This window comes from Thalia democratica, chromosome 5 (genome assembly GCF_965202585.1).
Source record: "Thalia democratica chromosome 5, ktThaDemo2.hap1.1, whole genome shotgun sequence".
NCBI lineage: Eukaryota > Metazoa > Chordata > Thaliacea > Salpida > Salpidae > Thalia > Thalia democratica.
The window spans coordinates 46,222,540-46,244,762 of NC_139169.1; the positions used below are offsets into that span (position 1 = coordinate 46,222,540).

Consider the following 22,223-nt stretch of genomic DNA (forward strand, 5'->3'; position numbering starts at 1 on the left):
CTATTAATTTTGTTGAAGTTACCTTTTTATAAGTTAACTATAAATTGGTATAACGAGTTTCTATTTTCTTATTATTGTCATGATATTTATAAAACAGTTATAATGATAGTAATAGTTTTGATAACAATAACATTACTTATATTAATACAATTTTATAACACTTTTAACTTTGTTAAGAACTACGTGATCTTACTGCTAAACTCTTAAATAACATGGTTTATATTACATTGTTCAATAATGAACTACTACTAAGTACCTAAAATACTCTTCAGTTTTAAAATTAACTTATTAAATGATTTGAATTATTGTAAATAATTAAAAAATTACAATACTCTTATACTCATTAATACTTTAATCATCTAAATTTTTCATAACCACTTTTTATATTTTTATCTTTTCTAATATCTTATTTTTTTAGTTTTGTTATAACTACTAATTAAAACTTAGTATTTACTTATTAGCACTTTACAACTTACTTTAAAACGATTATTTTGTCTGTATATATAGTTATAGAATTTTTATAGCATTTACACTTAGCTGCAACTTAACTATTATAATTTGTCTAACAAAGTTTACTTCATATAAAATATATCAGTATGTACCTGTAGATAAAGTTTATAGCTTGTACTAGAGTATTAAAAGCATTATCAAAAGTTTTATGTTTTACTACGTGTGCTTATATATTTAAGAGTATAATATGTTATCTAGTGATAAGCATTTTAAAAACAAAGAAAAAATATATAAGTAGTCTAATTTTTAAGATTTCCTAAAATTTTGTGAAGTAATAAAAGTCATTGTTTATCAAAAATTAAAAAGCATTTTAAAAAGTTAAACATATTAAAAAGTTATCTACATTTTAATACAAGCTATGCTCGTTTAATTTTTTAAGAGTTTAACTTCTTAAAACTTAAAACTAGTAAATTACCTAGCAGCTCTTTATTTATTTTCAAATCGAACTTTTTTGTTAGTGGAATATCAGTAATACTTTTTTTTGGAAAAAAATTTGATAAAGCAATAAAAAATAACTATTAACTTACTAATTTTACTTCAAGTAAGCTTTGTTGTGTGATAATTAGTTCGGTAACTTTTAGAACAGTCCACTCAATACGCTGTAGATAATTCACTATGAATGGATCACATTTTGGTAGTTTTAGAAAACAAGATGATAAGTCTATGTCTCCAACAAAGACTGATATGCATATTCTAGCATTGCCACATACTGAATTTGAGAAAATACTGTGTTTAAGAGAAAGTTTTAAGATAATTAATGATAAGAAAACGTATTTAGACGCTATTAATGAGAATGAAGAACTATTCAAACTCATTGTTGTTGATTCCAATGAAAATCCAGTGGTTGATAAAAAAACATTTAATACTGTAGTAAAAAATTCAAAAATTAATTTCCTTGTACTTAATGATAACGACTATACAAAACAAATCAAAAACGAAGAAGTTTTGAAATTGTTTGAAGAAAAAAACAAAGAAGACATTAGAATTATGTTTTCAATGCCTTTATTGAATCAAAAAATTTTTGTAGAAAAACAAAAGAAACTTAAATCAGATAGTGAAGCTGTAAATAGTAAAAGTAAAACAAAAAATGAAAACCAGTTTCAAAGTTCTATATCGCTAAAAGAAAAGGACAGTGAAAAAATCACACTTGAAAGTAGTACCATTATTACTGAGTTTTCTTTAACTAATGAAAATCATAGTCAAAAAATATATAAATGTACAGAATGTGACTACTACAGCTTTAATAAATACAATGTTAATAAACATAAAGTCATTCATGTTACTAACTTAAAATTCAAATGTCAAAGGTGCAGTAAGTCTTTTAGAAGAAAGCAAGAGTATAAACAACATTTGAAATATCACTCAGGCGAAAAAGTCTACAAATGTTATTTTGACGGATGTAAAATGAAATTTGTCGTCAAGAGAGATCTGACGAGACACATTAAGTTTAAACACACTCATGAAAAGCCTCATAGATGCACAGTTTGCAGTTACACGTGTGTTCTAGCAAGCACATTGAAAAGACACATGAAGACCCACACTGGTGATATGAATCATAAGTGTGGTGATTGTGGTAAGGGATACAGTAGCTTATACCAATTGAAACGACACAGCTTAATTCATAGCAAAGATAAACCGTTGAGCTGTCCTTACTGCAAAAGAGGTTATGTACAGAAAAGCAATATGGAAGCTCATATAAACAAGTATCATAAAATTGCTTCTTTAGGTTTTATTTGTAAAGTTTGCAAGTCTGCATTTGTATCAAATGAAGATCTAGAGTTACATATTGATGAACTTCATGAGAATACAGAATACTTCAGTCAAAAATAACGTTTTATTTAAAACCGAAAACTATTTAATCGACGTTCTTAAAACGTTATACCATTGAAAAGAAGTGTAGAAAGTTAAATTAGCATTTTTTCATTTGAAAAACTCACTAGTACACTATCTTTCATAAAATAATGTTTCTATAAATTAACCAATGAGATTAATAAAACCCTAAATTACAATAAACTCATTAATCAACTACGTAAAACATTGAATTAGGAAAAAAAATCGTAAACTAATAAATTATCATTTATATCCTTGGAGTCAAGTTGAGAACTTTAATTGTTGCTATTGAAATAAAATTATTTCAATCGCATGACTTTAGTTAAAAGTATGTTTTAAACTTAATTTATGCATTTTTTAAAATGCTAAATATTATTCTATTAATAAAATAAAAAAAATTTCAATGCTTTTTTTCCGGATTCCAAAAGTATCTAGTTTAACTTTTATTTAAGAGCTGAATTTCACAGGCTGTAGTTTTACTTTTAAGGGATGTATCCAATTGTAATAGAAACATGCTTTGCGAGCGAAGTTTTCCGACTGTTTTAGTATGTTTTGTAGTTGAAATAATAACTTTAAAGTTTACACCCATTATTGCTCACATTATTGAGCTTTTTGTAAATTTCTTTATGAAAAAAGATCGTTTCAATAAAACTTTTACCAATTATTTGTAGAGTTTGTGTGAATTAAACAATCTTAGAACATAAAAATATGTGGGGTTAATAAAAATACTACCAGAATTGTTAAAAGTATATTTTAGACTTTTTATAATTAAGTACTGTTGCTTGATAATCTTGATGTTTAAAATACGTCTATAATAACTCATTTTAAGAGTTTATAATAAATCGTGAATACCTAATCAAAACTAACTAAAATCAATACTCTTATTGTTTGTTAAGTGGTAAAGTTATGAAAAAATTTCAATTACTTACAAATAATTACTAATACGTATTTTTATTTAAAGCGTAATGTTAAAGCTTTTGACGTGTTTCTTTTTTTGTCATCTTGACAAATACCAAATTTGAGTAAAACCGAAATTATCAAATTTATTAAATAAAAAAACTTTGTTGCTCGTACTCAGTATAGACTTCATTATTAAAACTAATGTATAAAAGTAATCTTAAATAAGTATTGAAAGTATTTAATAAAAAGTTTAATTTTAACTTATATCTAAAAATTTAGTTTTGAATTGTAACCATTATTAACAAATTGGTCTATACACTTAATATTTTTAAATCAAACAAGCTAAAAGTAATGACAAAAAACTTTTTTGTTGTTGTTTAATTAGTATAGATAAGTTCGAGCTAACCATTGTTTTTTAAAGTTTGCTAAAAATTACTAACTTATACCAGGTAGGTTTAAGCTAAATATACTTAAACGAAAACAAAATTTAAGCTTACCAAATAAAGTACCAAAAAAAAATTTATTCAGAACAATTAAATATTTACACAAAATGCATTACTAAATAATAACTAACTTTGTATAACTTAAATTAAAACTTTAGGCTTATCTTTAATTACCATATTTATAAATATTAGTGGGTAGTTATCATAAATTATAACCTTACTTCTTTTAGTGGATAAGTTAAAGTTTTATTCTGTAAAACTTATTGAGTATGAGTTCAAACCTTATTATAGCAATTTGATAAATAAAGTTGTTTAAATTGTATAAGCTCACTGTAAGACTTTTTTAAAAGAGTTTTTTTTTAAAGCAGATATCAATGTGCATTAGGGCGCATATTGTTCACTCTAAAATGAAACTTTGTAATAAAGCGTTGAAAAATTTCTTAAGCGTTAAAAAAAATGTACAAAAAAACTAGCATTCAAGCTATTAACACTTTTGAAATAATGGCAATTAAATCTTTTATCATAGAGGTAATTTCAATAAGGTAAAATGGGGTTCGAAAATTTCCTTTTTTCAATTTAGTTTTATTTACAAGTTAGTTTATTAAAAACTTTATGTGGCTTTTTATAGTTACTTTAATATAATAGTCTTTAAAGATAGAACCATAAAAATTAGAAAGTTGAATTGGGTCCTTATAGAAGAAGTAAACTAAATGAGCAAAAACATTTTTTTATTCAAAACTTATCTTTATCTACAGTTTTCAAGCAATCGTTTTTAAACGTTAACAGTTTAGTCTTTGTTTAAAAGTTAACAGTTTGTTGTCAAAAAAACAATTAAAAAAAATTTTTGTAAAAGTATATACAGTTTATAGAGAAAGCATTTATAAACTATAATCATCACACAGAAGAGACAAACTTTTAATATTTTGGTAGATTTCTGAAGTAATGACTAAATTATAATTACAAATTGTAATTATAATATACAGAAAAATTTACTATGAACATAAAGGTGCATTCAGTGCCCCGAGTTTAAAGTAAATGTTTGTAAAAAATTTTTAGCGTAAAAACTATTAAAAACGCAGCATAAAATAATTAGCTTCAAAGCTGTAAAAAAATTTGAGATACTAACAATTGAAGTTTTTACTCTATCGCTAATTTTGATAAGGTAAATGAGGGTCAAAAACTTATGTTTCGCAAATTAGTTTTATTAAAAATTACATTGCACTATTGCCAATTTTATTACAATTCTTTTCAAATATTTAAAAGGCTGCAAACTAGTGATCTACCGTATTAACTAATCTAATTAGTGTCCTGCCCGAGCCAAGTCCAAAAATTTTTAGCGTAAAAACTATTAAAAACGCAGCATAAAATAATTAGCTTCAAAGCTGTAAAAAAATTTGAGATACTAACAATTGAAGTTTTTACTCTATCGCTAATTTTGATAAGGTAAATGAGGGTCAAAAACTTATGTTTCGCAAATTAGTTTTATTAAAAATTACATTGCACTATTGCCAATTTTATTACAATTCTTTTCAAATATTTAAAAGGCTGCAAACTAGTGATCTACCGTATTAACTAATCTAATTAGTGTCCTGCCCGAGCCAAATCCTAAATATTTTAAGCTTTATGGAATGTTAATAGGGAACAAACTTAGAAAATTAATTTATAAGATACCACTTTTTAGTAATAATGCTTAACTATGTATCTTGTTAATATAGAAAAACTTAATGCTTCCCTAAACTATTCTATTTTGAACGCTAACGAAAAAATAAAAATAAACGTCGGACAAACAAGACAAAAAAATTCTAATTATACGAAATCTCAGTTTAAAAGTTGAACCATTTTTCAAGCTACTTATACGATTGAACTTGAAATTTGTACATTGTATGATGTAAAAAAAAAAATTAATTAAATACTAAAATGCATAAAAGAAAACGAACTTTTTTTTTGTTTTAAGCTTAAGATTAAACTTTTATTTATAAAAGTTTGAATTAAAAGATAAAGATTAACTTCTTTAGCAACTGTAAAGATATATAAAATTAAGTCGTTTAGTAAGTAACATTTACTCATATCAACACTATAATATAAAGCTACAAATAAACCTACTCTAGCTTTTTAAAGATGTGATGAATAAATAAAAATTTTCGCCGGTCTTTGAAAGCCATCGATTTTGCTTTTGCTCTTACAACTTACAAGCTTTGGAAAATAACCTTTAAGAATAAACTGAAGATGGGGATGCTGAAAGACACATCTTTGCAAACCTGGCGAGATGTGGGTATCTCTTTTCTTATTTGACTTCCACCAAGATAAGACTTTGGCTTCTTTATTCTGTTGAAGTAAATTTCATTCAGCAGAAAAAAAAGTAATTTCTTCTTCAATCTCTTGATCAATTGAATATTGTTGCTCACCTTCGTAAGAGGCTGTACTTGACGACTTTTAGTTTGCTTTTATTAACTTTTCCACTTTTTATTGTTTATATCTTTAAAAACAAGCTTGTTTTAAGGTAACTTTAAACAGCAACTTAACGCTTTGACAAAAGTCTGCATAATAAAACTAATTTGCGAAACATAAGTTTTTGACCCTCCTTTGCCTTATTAAAATAAGCGATAGAGTAAAAACTTCAATTGTTAGTATCTCAAATTTTTTTACAGCTTTGAAGCTAATTTTTTTATGCTGCGTTTTTATATGATTTCTACGCTGAAGCTTTTTTACAAACATTTACTTTAAACTTGGGGCACCAGATGCACCCTTATGTTCATAGTACATTTTTCTATATATTATAATTATAATTTATTGAACAAAAAAAAGCTCAAAATATTTGGTCCTAAGACCTGGTGCACGAAGAACCTTTCGGTTATCAAGTTGCACACCACGGATGCCTTTTAAGGTATTGTCAAGGACATATATAAAATTTTATATAAAAAAAAATCAATTGTAGGATAAATTATTACCATCGTACTCTAATCTAGGCTAAGCAAAATTGTACTAGGTGCTTATTTGGTTATTACTTAATGCAGGTAAATTTAATGATAAAAAAAAGACAAACTTGATCAGTTATAGTTTTTTTGAAACTTTCAAATAAAACTTGTAGGGCGCAAATGTTTTAATATAACAATAAGTTATTAAAAATCAGTTTTTATTTTTATAATTTAAAGTTTGATTTGTTTTAAATACTTATTTTGAATAAATATTAAAGTTTGATTTATGAGTAAATATAATGTTTAAACAGAACTTTTTTGTAAAAGTTTTAAATAATAATTTCAATAGTTTTTGAACAAGGGTCGATTCCTATAAGTCCAATACTAATTTATATTATTTAAAAAACATAACAAGTTAGTTTTATAATGTAATTAAAATTCAACAAAGCTTGTTTTGTTCGTAAATATATTCGTTGTATGAGATTTTTTCATAAACTTTAAATGACCTAAAGTAGTATCATTTAAGTAATAAAAATTAAGTCAAGGGCGTTACAAACCTCTAAAAAAAGGATTGATTATGTTTTAAACTCTTTTTTATAAAGCTTAAAGTAAACATAAGTTTAAAAAAATTTCATGTAGTAATGTAACTAACACGTCAACGTGCTTACTTATATGATTAGGTAGGCCTATTTTAGTGACACAATGTTAGTTATGAATAATTAAGTTTACAAGTATTTTTGAATATTTCTTAATATCTTAAGTATAAAGTCATCACGAATAAATTTTAATATCATAATATCTAAATCAACTTGTTTTAATAATAACTTATATGTGAATGAAATATCTTTTAATACTAACTTCAAGTACTTATCAATTTTACTATTTACTTTAGTAACTGGTTTATCCATTTATTTATTAGTAAAAAATATAAAAATTATATACTTACTAATTATACTATTTACTATAGCTATTTTATTTATTACTAAAAATATTTAAGAACTATGAGATAGCTTATCAAAAATCATATTTAATTGCAACAAAAAAGAAAACAATCAGGAACAAAAATGAATAAGATCTCACAAAATAATCGTTCAAAAAAATTGTCAACTAATGGTGAAAAAGCTTAGGCCAACAACTTGAAAATTCTATAACTATTCGATAAATGTTTTTGTTTTAAAAATATTATAGCTTGTTGATACTGTCGTAACTATTAACTTAACATTTTTAAAATAGCAGAATTAGTTACTATTTTCTAAAACACACATGGCCTAACGTTACAGTATGAAATCTAATTATATTTTTTGTTGTCGTTTTGAAGTTCTCTTCGTTACTAATATTGTTAGATATTTGTTTTTAAATGAAAAAGTAAAAATATGTAGTCAGGTAAAGTTCTTTATCAGAATTAATAAAAAAAAATCAGTGCTTAAAAAATAAACAACTGAATGTAGGTAAAAAAGGATTTTTTTATAAATCTGCCTCAAAACGTAAAATCAATTAACATAAATTATTATATTTTCTAAAAAACAAGAACTTATAAAAAAAGAACTGTTATTCTAGTATATTTTCTTTTTTTATTCTCTCTCGCTCAAAATTATCATTTACATAGTTTTAGTAATATAAGCTATTGTTTTTTTGCTGGTTTATTAGATTTTGGTTCATTATTTAGGCATTATCTATTTGCATATTATTTTGAAGAGCTTAAAAATATTTATGTTAGTTTAAGTAGCCTGTACTTTAAAGATTTAATAAGGAAAACTGTTTGTATGTTTGGAAAGTAATATATATGTTTTTCAAGTTGAAAATAATATATAAAAAATCGTTGAATGGTAAAATGAAAATTACTTTTGTACGTCATGGACAAACAAACTGGAACAAAGAAAAAAAGATACAGGTTTAAATAACTTGGTGATAAACTATTTTATTTAAAAATATTACATTTATTATCAAACTCTTTGAAACTTACTTATAAAGTTAAGTATATTTACTGTAGTTAAATATAAAAATAAAAGTTTAATAACTTCTTTTTTCTTAGGTTTTTATACAAGAGTAAATAAAAAATTATGTTTAAAAAATTTCCCCTATCAATATAAACAAACTTTGAACACAGCCCAAAAGTACGTACCTAAGAAGAGCCTATTTAATAGGAAGACTATTGTAAAAAAGTAGTCGATACCAAGTGTTTAAAACACATCTAAACAACTTAAATGCTTAAAAAGTAAGTTTAATTTTAAGAGTTTTTATCTAAAACTATATACTCAGGGTCATAGTGATGTACCATTGAATGAAACTGGAAAAATGGAAGCTGAAAAGTGTGGAAAAGCACTAAAAGATGTGAAATTTGATGCTATTTACTCTAGTGATCTTAAAAGAGCCAAACAAACCTGTGACATTATTCTTAAAGTTAGAATCATTGATCCTATTTTCAAATATGATATTAGTTTACCCTGTATACAATTACTTTTTTACTTGGTTACCACAGATAACTCAAGTAGACTTTGAAAGATAATTAAACAAAACAAGACAAATATGAACAACCATAAATAGTACAAAAAATTACTGTTTTTACTTACACAGTTCTTTAAACAAAAGTGTTGTGTATTTTAATTTTTTAAGTAGGCGATGAAAATATTAAAAACAAACACCCACTTCATTTTATACTTGTTTTAATCTTATTTTAAGTATTGAAATTTTTATAAAATACGTTAACTTTTTTAATGTAATAACTAACAAAAAATTAATTGTACTTTATAGCAATTCTTGTCTCAGTTTCAAATAATATTTAAAAATGATATTATAACAGTTTAGTTTTATTTTAATAAGAAGCTTAAACTTTTTTAGCAATAAAATATTGACAACAATTTTCATTAGTGCATTTATAGTTCTAAGTTCAAATTTTTTTTAGCCTTTTTTTTTGAAATAACTGAGAGAATTAATTAATTTTTAAGTTTTGTATGTTAGCTTGGCTTATTTAAAAGCTTAACTTTTTTAGTTCCTATTATTTTTAATTTTATTTTAAATTAAATTAAAAATCATAACTTAAGTTTAATGATTAAGAAGAGCTAGCTACTGTATGACCATTTAAAAATTACTGACAAAAAATATATGAAATCATCTCAATTATTTTCGAATTAGCAGTTCAAAAAAAACAACAGTTATGTCTAAACCGGATTCATAATTGTATTAAAAACTTTTCGCAAACGAAAGCTTTGATGAAAGCTTTTCAGAAGTTTTTGATAATCATTGTTGAAGATGAGTTTTTTGTTTAAGTTGCTGTTCTTTGCAAAACTTTTGCCACAGTTTTTAAGTTTTTTATTTTTGTTTAGTACAGTAAATAAGTATAAATAATTTGTTTATGGTTTTTTAGAAAGAAATTAAACAACCTTATAAAATAACTGAAATTCACAGTTGAAGCTGTTATATTTATATTATAAAAATACAGGTTGTCTTTATTTTTCGGTAATCAAATTTACAATTGTAGAAATACATTTTTGTTAAATTATAGAGTTTAAAGAACTTGAAATATTTAAAAGTGTTGTTTCGAATTAACTATAAACTTTAACTTAGTGTAAAATACATACTAAACTTTCTGTAGTTTAAAATGCAAACCAAAAAATTATAGAGTTTAAATTACTTTGTTTTTTATTTAATACACGGTCATCAAAAAGTAAGGCATTTTAATTATAAAAATATCTTTAACAAATACTTAAAAGTTTTGTTTTGCAATTTTATAAACGATAAAACTTGAAAATATTTAAATTGATAATTTATAAGCTGTATGCTTCTGGTTTGCTTTCAATCAAAATTTTAAATCAAGTTGTTATGTAATATCCTTTACTTCAAGACTAACATGTTTACAAATTAGTTGCATTGCCTGAATACGTTTACGTTTTAGTTAATGAAATGTTTATAATAAAGTTTAATTACACACTTTTTGTCATTGTTTTATATTAAAATATGACTTTTAATTTATATTGAATTTTTATAAGAATAATCATGTTGCACAGAATAATAACTGCAGAAAAGATGTTGATGACAATAATCGTCAAAATGGTACTATAAACCAAAATAAAGTTATTCTAGATGAATTACTTCGTGAGCGAAATTATGGTATTTTCGAAGGAGGAATGGTAAACGAATGGCTAAGAGAAACCAGAAAAAGTGAAGAATTTGCCCCTGAGGGATCTGAGACTTTGCAACAAGTTGAACAGAGAGCTATAAAATTTTTGGACAACTTATTGAACGGAGATCAAAATTGTGAAGAAAAACATGTTTTAGTAGTGGCTCATGGCTTCTACTTGAAAGTACTTTTTCAATACCTCTCCGACGAGTTTGGTTGCATGCATTCTGGGTGTGCATTAAACAAGTTTCCTTTGAATGCTTCAAGGTCTAGTTTTCACATTTTATTTCCTGAATGTGAACATGATAACTGGAAAGACGATGTTGTTGTCAAAAGCTTATCTTATAATGTCAGTGATTCTTAATTGGTAGTTTATAAATGCCAATAACTTCTACTAGATCATTAATTTTTGTATTCATTTTTTGATGGTTTGGTGAAGTAATTTAATTAAATAGTCTCTAAAATATCTGGTTACCTTATGTATTTTAAATTGAGTTTTGAGCTTAAGCTGCATTCAAGTACGTCTAGTGATTAATGTTAGTATTGTATTAAACCACTTATAATTATGTCCTGGACAAGACATTAAAAGGTATCCGCGGTGTGCGACTCGATAACCGAAAAGGTTTTTTCGTTCACCAGGTCCTACGACCAAATATTTTGAGCATAATTTTTTGTCGTTCAATAAACTATATATAGTAAATTTTTAAGAATTCAATGTATATTGGAATAAATTTTAATCGCTGTCATTCATTACAACTTGTCTACTACTCAATAATGTGCTTATTCAGCCCTGTTGTTTCTTTTAAGGCCAATTCAATACAAAAAAAATTACTTATAGATTTTAGTTAATTAAACGTATGTTGTCTATACTTTTATTGATAATTTGGATCAGGCGCTTGGCAAATTTTAAAGTCGGTGAGCTAGAATTACTAGAAATATTTTTTACAGGTCAAACTTAAAAAAAAATGTTAGCTACATAATGTAAAAAAACTATAACAAAACAAAAACATAAAAAAAATTAAAATTAAATGTGATTGAATGATCATATAATAAAATATGCTGTTTACTAGAAATAATTTGATAGCACACTTTAAAAGTGCTCGACGAAACGATACCCAAATAAGTAATCGTCCAGTGTATTTGAGTCTTCACTACTTAGGCAAAGAAGCTAAGATTCTTCTCAGAGATATTATTCGAAAAGGAATCAGTATGTAAGAAAATCTCTAAGAAACTGGATGGCTAATGGAAGTAGTAAACCTAGCAAGAGTGTGTCAGCAAATTGATATCACTTATTAAACAGTCTGGAACGCTCCAACTTTTACAATGACAATACTTTTTCTATCTTAACTAAATAACGTAGTTTAATACGTTGAAGCATTTAGTGTAGTATTCGCCAATTATTCGAAGTTATTTTCAAAAGATGATTTATCATGTAAAAGTTAAGTATTAGGGTTGCCACACACTCAGGGAGCTCAGGGAAACTCAGGGAATTCTCAAGTTATAGAAAATCTTAGGGAAAGTCAGGGAATTTTGATTTTTTTTAACTCAGGGGAACTCAGGGCAGTTTTGGTTTTTCTAAAAATTTCAGGGAAATTTTGAGATTCTTTTTAAATCTCAGAGAAAAATTTTTCTAGACCTAGAATGAGATTTAGTTAATCCAGTTTTAACATTTTGTTCAAAAAAGTTAATTTTATATACTTATTTAGAAATTTTTTTTACCCTTGCGGCTAGTTCTTCAATAAACCTAGAATTAACATTGTAATTTTTTAGAAAATAATAACAGTTTTAAGGATTTGAAAAAAACTCAGGGAAACTCAGGGAAGTTTCTGGTCACTCAGGGAAGATTTTTTGACTCAAAGAGTGACAAACCTAAAGTATATACCAAAAAAAAGTACCTTCTTGTTCTAGATGGTCTAAAGTTTTTATTTCTGAGTATATAGTTTTAAAGTTACCTTAAATTACGTCATGGTAGTACATAGTACATTTTTTTTCTAAATATGATATCCTAAAACAAAACTTGTTTCGAAGAATTCTTCTAAAAAGAGTCAAAGTTAGTCTTAAAAAATTATATGGGCGTCTTTTTGGCAAGGTCTGTAGTTTTGCAATTCAGTCTTCGGTTTTTAAAATTTTGAAATAAAAGGACGTCACAAACAAAAATAAATTTTCGCCTTAAAAACATTGTTTCGGAGAATTATCCTATAAACAGTTAAAAATGGTCTTTAAAAACTGTATGGGCGTCTTGCCCAAAACTTGAAGTTTTGCAATTCAATCTTTGATTTTTAATGTTTGACGTATTTTTTTCAAAAGTGACGTCATAAAAAAAGTCATTTTTCGTCTTAAAAAACTTTTTGTGTAGAATTCACCTATAAAGAGTCAAGAATGGTCTTTAAAAATAGTATGAGCGTCTTCCCTAAGGTCTGCAGTTTTTCAAATCTGTCACTGATTTTTAATTTTTGACGTTTTTTGTTCAAAATTACGTTACAAAAAAAGTCTTTATTCGCCTTAAAAAACTTGTTTCGGCAAAATATCCCATAAAGAGGCACAATTGGTTATTTGAAATAGTATGGGCGTCTTCTTTAAGGTCTATATTTTTTAAATTTAATTTTTGATTATCGAATTTGCTTTTTAATTAAGTCATAGAAAAAAAATCGTTTTTAGAATATTTCTTTAGTGTATTTCCTCATAATGAGAATTATCTGGTTGAAAAAAAATTAAGAATCTTTATTAAACTTTGTAATTTTGCAAATCAGTTTCTGATTGTTTTAAAAACGTTTCAAAACAAAGTTAATTTTCATTGGAGAAGTTTTTATCCAAAATTTAAATTTCAAAAAACAAAATATTATTTTCAAAAACTATTAGCGTCTTTTTTTGGTTCCTTAGTTTTTCAAAATACTTTTAAAATTTTGAGTTAACTTGATAAATCTAATTAGATTATATAAATGTAATTTTAAAACCTATTCCAATACATAAATTAAAGCATTTGTTAACAAAGATACGAGTGAAACAAGTTCACTTGAATTATAATAACAATAATAATTTCGTTATTACACTAACATATGTTTCTGTTTGTTAAAGGATTAACACACTTCAAAGGAGCTCTATAAAAATGGTCCATTCCATCTCTGGTTTGGTATCATACCTTTCGTTTGGCAGTATTTTGACGTGTATGGTACCAAATCACAGATGCAATGTAGCATCCTTCACCACGCCAATAACAACATCAGTAGCGCGAGTAAGATCTACCAAATATGCAACCTTGAACGAATGGCAGTTGAAGATAGTAAACAAGTACTAAATAAAAAACGTGATATTTCAAACAACTGTGTACACAACCGACGGTTCTACTTCAAATAACTTCTTGGCGCTTTCTCACCTTTCATTTCTCTTTCACATGAACACACACACACTCACTACATATATATTAATATAATTGTATACCCTAAGTTAATACATAATTTTTATATATCTATTTTACATATTTATTTTTATACATGTCACATTTTATTCTCCAAACAATTTTTTTGCCTTTTACTCGACTATAAATTTTTCATATTCTCTTATGTGTTCCAAGTTTAATTGGAAATCTGTATTCAAGCCACAGATAACCCGTGCTTTTTTACCTACTACGCCCAACAGTTCGGCTGGAGGATTTTTTACTTCAGGTTTATACTTAGCACATAACCATCTTGTTGTTTTATGTTTTACATTATAACTTTCATAATAAATACAAACTTGTAATTTATTACATATTTTAATTTATATTTAAAGGATCTGTATAAGATATTTTTAATTATAATACCCGATTGCTCTTTACTAAAGCATTAATTAATTATCTTACCAGATATATAAAATAATATATAATAATAATTATGTTGATGTTGTGGTGTTTATGTATGGCGCTGTAATTTAATTATTGATCAGGGCTTTAAAAGCTTAATAACTATTTTATTTTTTATGTGCTTTGATTTTAAAATTTAAGTTCAATTTGTTATTTCAAGTTGTACCTAAATTTACTTTCGTTATAATTTAGATTTAAACGTTATAAACATTTCACAAATACATATTATCCCAAGTTTCTATAGCTTTAATTGGGTAGGAGTCAAATTTGTACGAGCGGACAAAATTGCACAAGGGGACTAAATTTCACGAAGACACTTTTTCACGAGCAGAAAGTTTTTATTTATTTTTTTTTTATGAAATTATTTTTTTGTTTTACTATCACTGTTACCCTTAACCCTTACCCTCGGTCGTTAATCTTCGTTTTATTTTCAATTAACTTATATTTGTTAATTTTTTATCGTTGTTTTTGATAATAGTTTTTATTAGTTATTTTTTTATTTTTACTATCACTGTTACCCCTAACCCTTACCCTCGGTCAGTAATTTTTTTTTTCGCTTCTTTATTGATTTATCTTAAGTTTTTTTTAATGCTTTTTTATACATATTTTTTATTTTACTCTTGTGCAAAAATGACCCTCCGTGAAAAATTACAACTCGTGCAAAATTGTCTTTGTCCAATTTTGTTCCCTCCGTGCAATTTTGTCGTCGTGCAATTTTTAACCCGTTCCCGCTTTAATTACCTTAACTATTAGTTAATCTATTAATTCAGTAATTAATGTTTGTTGTCTTACTTCTGTTCATTTACAATAGCTTACTTATTGTTTCAAAATAATTACAAAAAAAAACTGTTTTAAATTAAAGTTCCTTATATAAAAAATAAATGCTAGTTTATAGCTAATTGACTTTTTTTAAATGTTAGTATATAAAAGCGAGTATTGTGACGTAATTGTTGGACATTTTTTTCAATGATTAGTAACGTTTAACTATTAGTCTATAACAGGGGTCGGCAGGCAGTTGGTGCTCGCGGGCAAAATTTCAAGTTTTCAAAGTCTTCGCGGGCCGCAGTTTTAGTTTTAGTGACATTTGAATAATATTTTGCTTTTAGTCTTACTAGAGAAAGTTTTACTTTTATTCACTTTGATATTTCAAATTACTTTTAGATATACAGAGAATGTCTATTTAAATTATAAATACTTCATAGAATAAAATTTACATTGACTAATGTACTTAAGTCTTAATAAACTATCAATTCAGTAAGAAACACATTCTACGTTTAAAATTTATTCGCATGATGACGTTTCGACTTTCAATAAGTCATTATCAACAAATTACTGTGCTAAATTATGACTAATTATTTGTTGATAATGACTTATTGAAAGTCGAAACGTCGTCATGCGAATAAATTTTAAACGTAGAATGTGTTTCTTACTGAATTGGTATTTAAAAACTCCAGTATCCCCACCTGTTTTTTAATAAACTATGTACTTTCTTAAAGACTAAAAGGTTAAACTTAATATTTTGTAATTTTACTTATAACCTAACTCTGTATAAAAATTCAAGCTTAAAAATATTTTAGAGGTCACTTTTATGCCTTTTTTTTACTATTAACCCTTTTTTCATGTTTCTAAAAATATTTATTTAAAAAAAAAGTTGCGTCTAAAATAGTTTACACTCTTTTAAAAATTCAGTAATTAATTAACTAAATAAATCTAATACCTATTTGTTATGGAAAAATCTAAAATAAATTTTTGACATGATTAACTCTCAAATACTTTAATAAAATACGTTATAAGTAATTAATTAGTACTTTACATGGTTGCCATTTTAACAGCAAAATGTCTAAGTTATATCAAATCAGCCAAGTTAATTAAAAGTTGAAAAAACATAAAACTTAGTCTTAATCAAGCTTAAATACCTAATTGAAATATCATCATTATAAAAAAGTACACAATATGTAAAGAGACAAGAAAGAAAAATACAATTATTAAACTACATTACGGTTGTAAAAACTATTCTGAGAATTCAAAGTGTTTAAAATAAAAGTTTCACACACACCTGAGTCTTAAAAAAATGTCTTAAACAGGTTTAACCTAGTCTGTATTCTTCAAACTTTTAAACAAGCCTGCTTGTTTGGCAACCCTGTTTAAAAAAGTTCACAAAATAAAGAAATAACGAAGTTTATTAACAGTGAATTAAATATAAATCAAAAAAAAGTATTATAAGTCAGTTTCAATGGACAATTACGGTTTATTAAACACTTTTAACAAAAGTATAAAAGCTTATTAAGCCTTTAATGAAGAAGAATAACTAACTTTCTATTAAGAATTATAGCAATTCTTTATCTGCAATAAAAATCTTGCATTTGAAAAGAGTAAATGTGAAATAGGTCTGAGATTTAAAGTCTTCAAATGGTCATAGTCTGAGTTTGTAGCAATGTTTAGTTATTTATAAAATTGAATTTGAACTTATTTGATTCACAATGTACTACAAACTTAATAAATTTACCATCCTTGAAACTAGCTTGTATTGAATTGGTAGTTTTAACAAACAGCAATTGTTTATATTAGTATGCAATGCATAACAATTAACTTCACTTGCCTAAAAACATTGCTTGAAAAATAAAAATGTGCATTGCATAAAACTACTTTAATTTATGTCATATATATTGTTTTAAATGTTTCTGAACACACTTAGAAATTACATTTAGATACAATAATGTTAGACATTTATGCATAAACTAAACTTAATCTAACTTAAACAGTAAATAAAAAGTGGTTTAAAATATGAGCATCTTTGTACACTTGTGTGCATTGGAATTAATTTTAAGTTAAAAAAAACTACTAAAAAATCGAAACGTGTTAAAACCAATATCAAATAAACGTTATTTCTTATTACTATGGTATATTAAATGTACTTGTGTACACTTAAATATAATATTTAGTAATAATACATCTATAAAAGAAACTTAGGTATAAAATACATTTAAAATGAATACCTAAACTGTAAAGAAATGTTATTTTATTTAATTACTGTACATTACTTTTGTGCAAAATAAAAAACATTTGCATTTGGTTTATTTACTAAGTAGCTATTTTATAACTGACTTACTAAATCTAAGCACTCTTTACACTCTTTTTTCGAATAATTACTTGCTGTTGTAAGAAGAAAGCTAATATGAAAATGAAAAAATACCCTGTTAGAAAGCTTATCTGTTTTTTTTAAATTTTTAAGCTAATACAGTAAAGTCTTTTTATTATTTATAAATTTTATACATGAACTTTTTACGAAATAAAACGAAACAAAATTACAAGTAAAAATTTAACTTAAACATATTGTTGCTCAGCGGGCCACATTAACATGCTCGCGGGCCGCATTCTATTCAAAAAAAAACGTGCTCGCGGGCCGCAGATTTACCCTTCGAGGGCCGCAATTGGCCCGCGGGCCGCAATTGGCCCGCGGGCCGCAGTTTGCCGACCCCTGGTCTATAATAATCTATATTTTTTATTTTTAATATACATTTTTATTTTTAATATACATATATGTATATATATTAAAGGTTTTATACAAAGTTCTGATCGATAGTGCTCGACAAATCAAATTGGAGCTTAATATTTATTTAATTATATAAAAACTATAATTTAAACAGCTGTTTCACACATTGAAATGTAAAATTTCATGTGATCGTCAGTAAGTTACAGTTTATTATAATAGTGAACAGAAATTTCGATTTTAGAATTTTTTATAATAATCATGACGTAGTAATGGTACAGTTTATTGTACGATTAGTTGAATTTGAAATACGCTGTGAATATTATTCTATGCTTTTTAGGAAAGTTTAGAAAGGTTATTTTGGAAGAATATTTTAAGCTATTAGAAAAAATTTTTAGGCTGTTGGGGAAAAATGTTATATAATGCTATAAAATACTCGTGTTTGCCGCTTCGATTTTATTTTGTTTTAATATTTAGTTGGTTTTAATTTTGTTAAAAAAGTATTTTTGATAATGGATGCATATGTTTTGTCTTTCGCTTTTCTTGTTTAGTGTTACGTTCTTATCTGATTTTTCGATTTCTATTTTTTCTAAGTTACAAAGTTTGCAGCCGAATTTAGTATTGAATTTTAATTTTGTCCTATTTAATATTTCCCATTTAACTTTGTAGTCTGTATTGTTATCTTTTAAGTTCCATATGTAATTCGCTAGTTCTGTTGTGTGTCTTTTATAATATTGTTGAATGATGATTTGTGGTTTCTGTATCTTTGTTTAAAGGTATTTCCTGTCGACCCTATATACTGCTTTGTTGTTTTATTTGATGTTACTGTTGCTTTATAAATTATATTTGACACTAGACATTCGTTATTTAAAGGGCAAGGTTCTTTACGGCAATTACAAAGTTTATCTTTTATGGTGCTTTTATCGTCTATATTGCTTTTGTTTAATATTTTGTTGTTGTGAGCTATTGTAATTGCCGTTGTGTTTATGTTTGTGTTTATGTTTGTGTTTATGTTGTGTTTATGTTTGTAATTGCCGTAAAGAACCTTGCCCTTTAAATAACGAATGTCTAGTGTCAAATATAATTTATAAAGCAACAGTAACATCAAATAAAACAACAAAGCAGTATATAGGGTCGACAGGAAATACCTTTAAACAAAGATACAGAAACCACAAATCATCATTCAACAATATTAACAAAAGACACACAACAGAACTAGCGAATTACATATGGAACTTAAAAGATAACAATACAGACTACAAAGTTAAATGGGAAATATTAAACAGGACAAAATTAAAATTCAATACTAAATTCGGCTGCAAACTTTGTAACTTAGAAAAAATAGAAATCGAAAAATCAGATAAGAACGTAACACTAAACAAGAAAAGCGAAAGACAAAAAATATGCATCCATTATCAAAAATACTTTTTTAACAAAATTAAAACCAACTAAATATTAAAACAAAATAAAATCGAAGCGGCAAACACGAGTATTTTATAGCATTATATAACATTTTTCCCCAACAGCCTAAAAATTTTTTCTAATAGCTTAAAATATTCTTCCAAAATAACCTTTCTAAACTTTCCTAAAAAGCATAGAATAATATTCACAGCGTATTTCAAATTCAACTAATCGTACAATAAACTGTACCATTACTACGTCAAAATTATTATAAAAAATTCTAAAATCGAAATTTCTGTTCACTATTATAATAAACTGTAACTTACTGACGATCACATGAAATTTTACATTTCAATGTGTGAAACAGCTGTTTAAATTATAGTTTTTATATAATTAAATAAATATATGTATATATATATATATATATATATATATATAGAATTAATTTATTTAACTTTATAAATTAAATTTTTCACACTGAGCCCACCTTGAGGGCTTTATTATTAAAAAGGTTTATCTAAAGATGCAAAACTCAAAGGACTCAAGTTTCGTGACTATTCACTCATCAGCTTCAAAGCAAGTTTAAAATAAAGCACAAAACAAAATCACTAATGAAAGTTAAAATTTTTTGTTTAAATAGATTATGACGAAATTTTAAAACTATCAAAAATCATGCAAAACGGCTTGTGCAAAAATTAATTTACCAATCGACAATAAACTAGCAAAAATTCATATAACTTCAGTGAGTAACTATATATTAGGACAGATAATTGAAAGAGATAAAGATAAAATTAAGATGCAAATTAAAATTTAGGTTATTTTAAGATGAAATTGAAACTTGTTAAACTTTAAAAGCGACTTTTTTATATGTCTACAAGACGATACAAACTCGCTTCTTTTGTTTAGGCATCTCTTGTCTTTCAGTGCATATACAACGGCTGATGCTTCTTTGAGACACAGCCTACATATTGGGCTATTGCCGTCGGCTATAGGCTGTGATCTTTTTATAACTTCCCAGGATATTTCGAAGTTAATGCCGCTGCGCTTTAAGCCACAAACATGCTTCGAAAGTTCAGTGTCATTTTCATATATGCCGCCTTTAAAATATTTTTTATGATTGGCATACCTGAATCTAAACTGAGTCGAGCACAAGCCGACATAGAACCTCGTCTCAACGCCAAAGTTAACTGTGGCCTTGTAGACGATGTTCTCTGAACGGCAATTACCCCCTTTCAAATTATATTTACAACTACCAGCGCAGCCACATTGACTTTGAATTCCTGAGTTTTGATTTAAAATTTTTTGGTTGTTTGCCTTAATGATATTCTCTAAATTTGCCGTACACGAATAACTTATTTGCATATTATGTTTGTTAAAAATTTTTGTTAGCGGATTTTGTTTATTGAAGTGTTTTTTGACTAGATTTATAATTTTTTTTCCAATATTAGTTTTTACAGAATTGCTAAAAGGAAGGGTTGTACCAGATTACATTTCTTTTTCTTTTGTGTTTTTGATTATTAGGTTGTTGCTCAGGTTTTTAAAATTTAAGTTTGTTGTCGTATTTGCATTTTTTCATTATTTTTTCATATTCATCTTTAGTCTTTAGAAAATTTTCTTCTTTGCTTGATCGTTTATTTAGGCGTTGATTTATTATTTTAGGAATTTGTTTTATAATGTTTTTAGGGTGGCTTGATTGTTTGTTGACATACATAATTTTAGCGTTTTGTTTTCTGTAAGGCATAAAAGAGATATCATTCAAGTTGAGCTTTACATCTAGGAAGTCAGTTATCACTAGTGGAGATTCCACAGTGACTCTCAACCCCATAGATTTGAAGAAGGCATGAGTTTGTTTTTTTAGCTTCTCAACTTTAAAACCAGAAGAGTTAGGCAATACAGCTAGACCATCGTCTCTGTATAACCCAACTCTATTTAAACCAAAGATATCTTTTAACCCGTCTAACAAGAAAAGTCCAACAAGTTCGTATAGTTCTGCGCCCATGTAAGATCCCTGGGCTACGTCAAAAAGTGAGTTGGTGGTATTTACTCCCTTTTTACGCCACAGAGCTCCTTGTTCGCAGAGTACCGATTTGCAGGCATTTCTTATAAGACTTAAGTCCTCGGCAGGTACGCTAATGTAATTATTAGCAAAGTTCAGTGATTTAATCACCAACTCTTCACTAATAGAAGGATAATAATCGACCACATCGAACTTGAAAGAGCTGTACTTCTGTTCCTCCAATCCAATAAACCATCTTAATACTTGGTCTGTGTTGGTCCACTGCATAAGTTTGGATTTCAGACGCACAGCTTTGTTAATGCGGTTGATTTCGACCTTACATATACGTCCTACATCAGATTTAGTGGGGTTAATCAATCTACATTTAAGGTGTGTTAAAAAATTCTCTTTGTGGTCTTTAAACGTTATATATGCACTTTTTAATGGTAGTTTTTTTATTCTGTCGTGTATTTTAAGTGTTTTTGTTAAATTTTTAGCTTCTAAGTTTATTTCATTTAAAGTTGTTATATTACATTTTACATAGTCTTTAGTAATGTTATTAATTAATAATTTTCGTTGTTATTAATTAATTATTCGTGTACGGCAAATTTAGAGAATATCATTAAGGCACACAACCAAAAAATTTTAAATCAAAACTCAGGAATTCAAAGTCAATGTGGCTGCGCTAGTAGCTGTAAATATAATTTGAAAGGGGGTAATTGCCGTTCAGAGAACATCGTCTACAAGGCCACAGTTAACTTTGGCGTTGAGACGAGGTTCTAT

At 26.3% G+C, this 22,223-nt stretch overlaps 1 protein-coding gene across 1 annotated transcript; it reads left to right on the plus strand.

Moving 5' to 3' along the window:
- The first annotated feature begins 8,429 nt into the window (after window positions 1-8,429).
- Window positions 8,430-11,079, plus strand: LOC145836604 (putative phosphatase PhoE). The gene is made up of 3 exons (XM_082944395.1): window positions 8,430-8,489; window positions 8,858-8,998; window positions 10,603-11,079. The coding sequence occupies exons 1-3, from the start codon at window positions 8,430-8,432 to the stop codon at window positions 11,077-11,079; spliced, it is 678 nt and encodes a 225-aa protein (XP_082800521.1).
- Window positions 11,080-22,223: the final 11,144 nt, after the last annotated feature.